Source organism: Palaemon carinicauda, chromosome 41, assembly GCF_036898095.1.
Source record: "Palaemon carinicauda isolate YSFRI2023 chromosome 41, ASM3689809v2, whole genome shotgun sequence".
Lineage (NCBI taxonomy): Eukaryota > Metazoa > Arthropoda > Malacostraca > Decapoda > Palaemonidae > Palaemon > Palaemon carinicauda.
Window position 1 is genome coordinate 55,374,017 of NC_090765.1, and position 7,500 is coordinate 55,381,516.

The 7,500-nt window shown below is 34.9% G+C and overlaps 1 protein-coding gene across 1 annotated transcript in view; it reads left to right on the forward strand.

Annotated features, from left to right (window-relative positions):
* LOC137632430 (uncharacterized) overlaps positions 1-7,500 on the forward strand; it is a 439,856-nt gene that overhangs the window by 233,915 nt on the left and 198,441 nt on the right. The window contains exon 2 of the mRNA XM_068364361.1: positions 6,829-7,269. Coding sequence (XP_068220462.1) covers positions 7,222-7,269 — 48 coding nt within the window. The 5' untranslated portion in view covers positions 6,829-7,221. The remainder of the gene's footprint in view (positions 1-6,828; positions 7,270-7,500) is intronic.

Below are 7,500 nucleotides of genomic sequence, written 5' to 3' on the forward strand. Positions count from 1 at the left end.
ATTTGTTGACAGAATTCTCTCTCTCTCTCTCTCTCTCTCTCTCTCTCTCTCTCTCTCTCTCTCTCTCTCTCTCTCTGTATTTTGCCTCGTGGTAAGCGTCATCGCCAAAGGGAAAACGAATTTTATTTTCTTCAAAAGTCGACGTGAATCGACAAAGAAAGTAGGCAGTGGAAAGTGATATGTGGCAAGTATCCCATTATAGCCAGACCTCTTGGTAATATAAGTCCAGAAGGCGAGGGGCCGATACAAACAACCATATATTCAGCCTCCCACCAGTGAAGGAAAGTATAAAAATCCACCCAGGGAAATCAGCAATGCTACAGAGATGGCCAATTTTCGTGATATACTGTGTCTAGTAGAATAACATGGGTAATGGATCAATGTAAGCCCTTCCTGCAGTTTTATTGAAATGTTTTCCAGAGGGTGTCCCCTGGTAGATAGTACATTGCCCAGGGCACCAGCCACCCGTTGAGATACTTCCGCTAGAGAGTCATGGGGTCCTTTGACTTGCCAGACAGTACTACATTGGATATCTCTCTGGTTACGGTTCATTTTCCATTTGCCTACACATACACCGAATAGTCTGGTCTATTCTTTCCACATTTTCCTCTGTCCTCATACACCTGACAACACTGAGATTACCAAACAATTCTTCTCTCAAGGGGTTAACCACTGCACTGTAATTGTTCAGTTGCCACTTTCCTCATGGTAAGGTTAGAAGAGACTCTTTAGCTATGGTAAGCAGCTCCTCTAGGGGAAGGACACTTCAAAATCAAATCTTTGTTCTCTAGTCTTGGGTAGTACCATAGCCTCTGTACCATGGTCTTCCACTGTCTTGGGTTAGAGTTCTCTTGCTTGAGGGTGCACTTGGGGGCAATATACTATCTTATTTTTCTTCCACTTGTTTTGTTAAAGTTTTATAATATATACATAGGAAATATTTATTTTAATGTTAATGTTCTTAAGATTTTTTATTTTTCATTGTTTTCTTCCTCACTGGGCTATTTTCCCTGTTGGAGCCCTTGTGCTTATAGCATCCTGCTTTTCTAACTAGGGTTGCAGCTTAGCAGGTAATAATAATAACGATAATAATAACGGTCATGAAATAGATTAACTGATTGCAATGGTTTGATTAAAGAATCCATGATGTAATTGCCACGAAAATATAAACCTTCCAATTGTATGACAAATACAATAATATGATTTCATATTTAGGAACTCTAATATAACTATCGATACACTTAAGAAATCTAATTTTAATCGGAAATTCTTCCTAAAAATATATTGTTTTTAGCCGTATTTCAGTAAAATAGAGATGACCGTAATTTGGACCCTACTTTGTTATTATCCTTTACGGGTTGCTGGCCATAATATCACTCCTTTACGTCAATGTATCCGTTTTTAGAACGTTAAAAGCCCGACCAGATTTATTCCAGGATTTTTACCGTTTTTTTAACAGTGTAGTATTAAAGCATTGCTGAGATAAATGTAATTATTAGCAGTACTTCATCTCCACATTTCCAGTTTCCTCTCTCTCAAGTCAGTTCACTCATTACGAAATGATCTCCAAGATTTGAACATTGTTTGATATAATGCCTGGCCCGTTTTTATTGCTTAGAACAAGTAGGATTTTCCACTGACGCGAAATAGCCTACTAGTGGAAATGTAATTCCTAACGTATAAATAGAGATAAAATGCCACTGAGTTTAAAATATGTCCTTTATTTTAATTGTCAGGTACGTAATCTGTTCTGTGAAACCTGTTTGACGCCGCTTTATACGCACAAGGTGACAAATTTATGAGAACTATATTCTATTTAGATTTATTATAAGATTATATTTTTTGTAAGCTATCCATGATATTTGATCTAGTGACTTTTTTTTGTATAACTGTTACTACCTCGAGTCTGATTATTTCTCTTAAAACTAATTAAGTCGTACAACTAAGAGAACTATCTAAGTTACAGTTTATCACATAATTAATTATCCTGCTTGATTTTCTGAATTTGTAGAAGAGTAACCAAATAAAATGCTAGTGGATTTTCAGAACTATCTAAGTTACAGCTTATCAGATAATTAATTATCATGATTGATTTTCTGAATTTGTAAAACAATAACCAAATGAAAGTCTGCTCAATTTTCATATATATATTCTTTAATTTTATTGCCAGTTAAATAAACATTTTCAAAAACTTTTCTTAAACAACTTTACATCTTCAAATTATATTTTTGTCGACCCTTCAACTTCTTCGCTTATCGACTCCGCTTATCGACACAAGAAAACTTCTGTATTCCCGAAGTCCCATTACACCTCCCAGGAGGCGGTTGTGTCCTCGGCTAACAAGAAACGTATATTGACATCTTTATCTTTCTTTTTATTTCTGTTGTAGCTTCGGACTATATTGCGCTCCGTCTCGACTCCCTATTTACAAGTAAACAACCTATTACAGAAGTTTTGCCCCCTCTCTCACTCGCGCCCTCCCGCTCCGAAATTTCACTTTCCTTGCCAACTGCTTCTGAGATAGTCGTCTTTATAAAATTTTAATTTTCACACTCAAAAGAGTTGTTTTTAACAATTATTCCGTTTTGCTTTGTAATAATGAAGTTCTTTACACTTCTTGAGGTGCTAATCCAGGTAAATAAAACATCTGGTCATCTGTTACATTCTCGAGACTATATTTTTATTGAAAAGATTCATAATTAACCTTTTTTTTCAAAGTAAAAAATGGTATGATAGTAAAAATTAGATCATAAGTTGAATCGATAAACTTCAGAAGTTGAAACTTCCTGCAATGTTTTTTTTTCTTTTTTTTGGGGGGAGGGGTGTTTGAACGGGCTGACATAAGTCTCCCCTCATAGTTTATATTTTACGATCCAATTTTAACGTTGTTACTGATCTTATGGTATTTTATATTAATTATCCATATCTCATGCAATTTATTTATCTCCTTATTTCCTTTTCTCATTGGGCTATTTTTCCCTGTTGAAGCCCTTGGGCTTACTATATAGCATCCTAGTTTTCCAATTAGGGCTGTAGCATATCTAATAATAATAATAATAATAATAATAATAATAATGATGATAATAATTAATAATAATAATAATAATAATAATAATAATAATAATAAAACTGCTTGTCAAGGTCGAATGTCATTGCTCATTTTGGATAGTTCAATTGCAAATGATTGGATAAGGAATGATCCGTGCTTGAATACTGGTTTCCAATACAATTGCAAAGATGCTCTGCCATTGGTTTTCAATAATCCAAACGGAATTTCTATGTATGCTCATTAGCATATCTCCTCAAAAACCGTTCAGATGGAAAGAGGCTGTTTGTAACAATTGGCTTTATGAATTCCATTACAAATTCTATATCTATAAGACTATTGGTTTTTTATCTTTGCCAGCGAAGTTGGAAGGAGGTTATGTTTACCCCTTGTTTTTGTGTTTATTTGTATTTGTTTGTGAACAGCTTCCTGGGCAAAATTTTAATCGTCGAGTAATGAAACTTACAGGAATTAACTGTTATGAAAAAAGCTAGAAATTATCAAGTTTTGGAAGGTCAAGGTCAAAGGTCAAAGGTCACGGTCAAGCAAGATGTCCAATTCACGTAATCAGCCATAAGTTTGTGGACATCGTTGTCAAAGAGACTTCAAACTTGCTTCACATTTGAGTGTAGGAAAATCCACGCCAAATATTACATGTAAAGGTCAAAGGTCAGGGTCAAGATCGAGCAAAAGGTCGAGAAAAAATCTGCCGTGGCGGAGGTTTGCGCTCTACTGAGTGCACTTCTAGGTCTTTTACTGCATTATGCAATATAATAACATTGTTCTTTTTTTATAATACTATGCATATTGGTAAACGGTATTATTATCATAAATGGATATAATCTGCTACATTGCGAAGATAGCAGATGTCTTTATAGCTCGTCGTGATATGTACCGTATGCATGAGACTAACTGATGTGTACCATACTTCATGAAACTAACTTTGTGTGTACCGTAATTAATGAAACTAACCCCATATGTACCGTAATTCATGAAACTAACTCCATATGTACCATAATTCATGAAGCCAACTGAAGTGTACCGTAATTCATGAAGCCAACTTATGTGTACCGTAATTCATGAAGGCAACTGATGTGTACCGTATTCATGAAGGCAACTGATGTGTACCGTAATTCATGAACGCAACTGATATGTACCGTAATTTATGAAACTATCTGATGCCTACCGTATTCATGAAATCAACAGATGCGTACCGTATTCATGAAATTAACTAATGTGTAACGCATTCATGAAATCAATTGATGTGTACCGTATTCATGATATCAGCTAATGTATATCATATTCATAAACCCAACTGATTTGTACAGAAAATCATGAACTCTTGTTTATGTGTACCTTGATTAATGAAACGAACTGAGGTGTACTGAATTCATGAAATGAATTGATGTGTACCGTTTTCATGAAACCAACTGATGTGTACCGTATTCATGAAAGTAACTGATGTATACCGTATTCATGGATCTGATTTGACATATAATTAAGTCCTTATCATTACAATAAGTAGGTGCGAATTACACAATATTGAGGAGTTAGCTTGAAAAATTCAATACGTAATTAATCTGTTCGCCAATCAAGGCTTACAATTAGATTTAATCATAGAAAACGGATATCCCGTAAAGAAAAGAGAAGACGGAAACGGAAATCGCATAAAGCAAGGAATTTGAAAGCAGGAAGACGGAATATCAAAAAGGCTGTCATTCAGAGAAGAGGAGAATTATCAGGGAAGAGCACAGGCTGTCCTCTATGTGTAAGAAGGGTAGCTTGGGAGAGGCCGAGAGTGTCGAAAAGATGTGCAATGGTTGGCAAAAGAATAGGCAAGATAGGCGAACGAACGGGAGGGAAAAATGGTTAAGTGACAGTACGCCGAAAGGCAGCAGGAACGGATAGAGGCAAAAATCCTTTGCAAGACCGGTAGAGGTTGAGCCTTGTAGCACGTAAAGGTTAGCATTTAGGTATTTATTCTTTATGTAATGCTAGTGTACGCTACCCGTCTAAAATGACGGCTAAATATTTTGATAGAGATGCGCACACAGATTCAACCCTTCCCAAACCCTCTCACCAGTTTATGACTACTCCCTCTCTCCCTACCCAAGGGACGGGGAGAGACTGAATAGTTACACGTCTGGCAATGCCCCTGAGAGTGAACGGATATATATATATATATATATATATATATATATATATATATATATATATATATATATATATATAAAGGACCTTGGGTAAACCATGGGTTATATCATAACGTAGTGAAAGGGTTTGTTTATCGACCTGATGAGCAAAGCTGTACTTGTCAGGGCCACCCATACTCGGTTGGTTTTTTGTGAGCGACCAAAACAAAGTCTCGCACCATATTTGGTCCCTGCAACCTCACCATCCTTGTGAGCTAATGATGGATGTTTGGGAAGCCTATAGCTCTATCTGCTGAGTCGTCAGCAGCCATTGCCTGGCCCTACTTTTCCCTAGCTTGGGTGGAGAAGGGGCCTGGGCGCTGATCATATGTATCTACGGTCAATCTCTGGGACATTGTCCTGCTTGATAGGGCAATGTCACTGCCCCATGCCTCTGCCATTCATGAGTATCCTTTAAGCCTTTAAGCGGCCAGCGTGGTGAAGAAAATGGCAAAACCCCAGACATGTCTGAGGCCTTTGTCCTGCAGTAGACTAGAAACTGCTGGATTTGTTGTTTGTTGTTTTTGTTTTTGTTGTAGATTTAACGAAAATCTTGCAATAACGATGAATGATAAATTCATTTTGAGAAAATAAAAGAAGATGAAATTGGTTTTGCCAAACCTAGAGAAACTTCAAGCTATTCTAGTAACAACAGGCTCATAAATTACGCTAATTCCATATTAATATTTTTCATAATCTCGCGAATTAGAAATTTATGAAAGAGCTAAATATTTACATGACTGATGCATTAGCTTCGATTAAAATTCAGTGACTTTTAAAGCATTTATCTAGGGAACAATTGGGTGATTATATCCACTACTATGGTATTGGCAGGAATATATCCAGTTTTTTATGACGAGGAATCAGATCATATTATGAAAATATGAATTATTCATTTATCTTTTATGAATTATTTTTACTTGATAACTGTATTGTAATTGCAGTGACCTTTTCCTATCCAGTTATTATTATTATTACTGTTATTATTATTATTATTATTATTATTATTATTATTATTATTATTATTATTATTATCATTATTATTATTATTATTATTATTATTATTATTATTATTATTATTATTATTATTATTATTATTATTTTTATTATTATTATTATTATTATTATTTCGGTAGGAGACCCAATTTTATGCAAGTTTGCTTTAAGATGATAGCTGCTTCGGTGGCTTTAATTTTATAAGACCTTTTTCTATTGATCAAATCTTCTCTCTCTGTTACTACTACTACTACTACTACTACTACTACTACTACTACTACTACTACAATTACTACTAGCTAAGCTACAACTTTAGTTGGAAAAACAGGATGCTACTAGCCCAAGGACTCCAACATGGAAAAATAGCCCAAATAAGGAAAGTAAATAAGGAAATAAATAAACTCCAAGAGAAGTAATGATCAATTAAAATAAAATATTTTAAGAACAGTAACATTAAAATCGATATTTCATATATGAACTATAAACAAGAGACTTACAGTATGTCAGCCTGTTCAACATAAAAAACATTTACAGCAAATCTGAACTTTTTAACTGTGCATATATTTTAATTTATAACTTTTTTTTTTCTTCCAGGTCCTGTGAAACTTCTAACCACGCAGCAACACTCCTTAGTGGCCCTTTCATAGAAGGCCGAGCGAAGGAAAATTAAGACGATGCTCCAATTTTTAAGAGATTTTCATTAAGAGACGGAGATTAAACTCTCGAATCCCATTAAAGAAGAACCTGACTCGAGAGATTACGTGAATATTAGAGATTACGTGTCCCGCTTTAGAGATTACTTATCCCGTATTCTGTTGATAATTCAGAGACAAAACCTCGATTACGTTGTAATCTCCGTCAGTTCACAAATCCAGAAAATCACATTTAAAAGGAGAAGTTAACTTCCTTAGGCTTTACACCTTATCTTCGCCTCGTCATCTTTCACGCCCAAATGACCACTCGCGAAATGCGACGTCCGAAAGGGAAATGATCGATGTTCTTCCAGCAGAAGTGGCCATAGAAAACTATGCTCAGGTAAGGGAAATCTATAGTTTTTTTATTTAGTATTTGCATAATTTTAGCAAAAAAATTATTTTGCATTGGATTTCATTCTCTAACCTTATTTAATATTTGCAGGACTTCAGCAAAAAATATTTATGATTTTAGCAATAGAAATATTTCGGATCAGATCTAAATCTATACCCTTATTTAATATTTGCAGGATTTGGGCCAAAAATATTTAACATTGAATCTTTTTTAGTATTG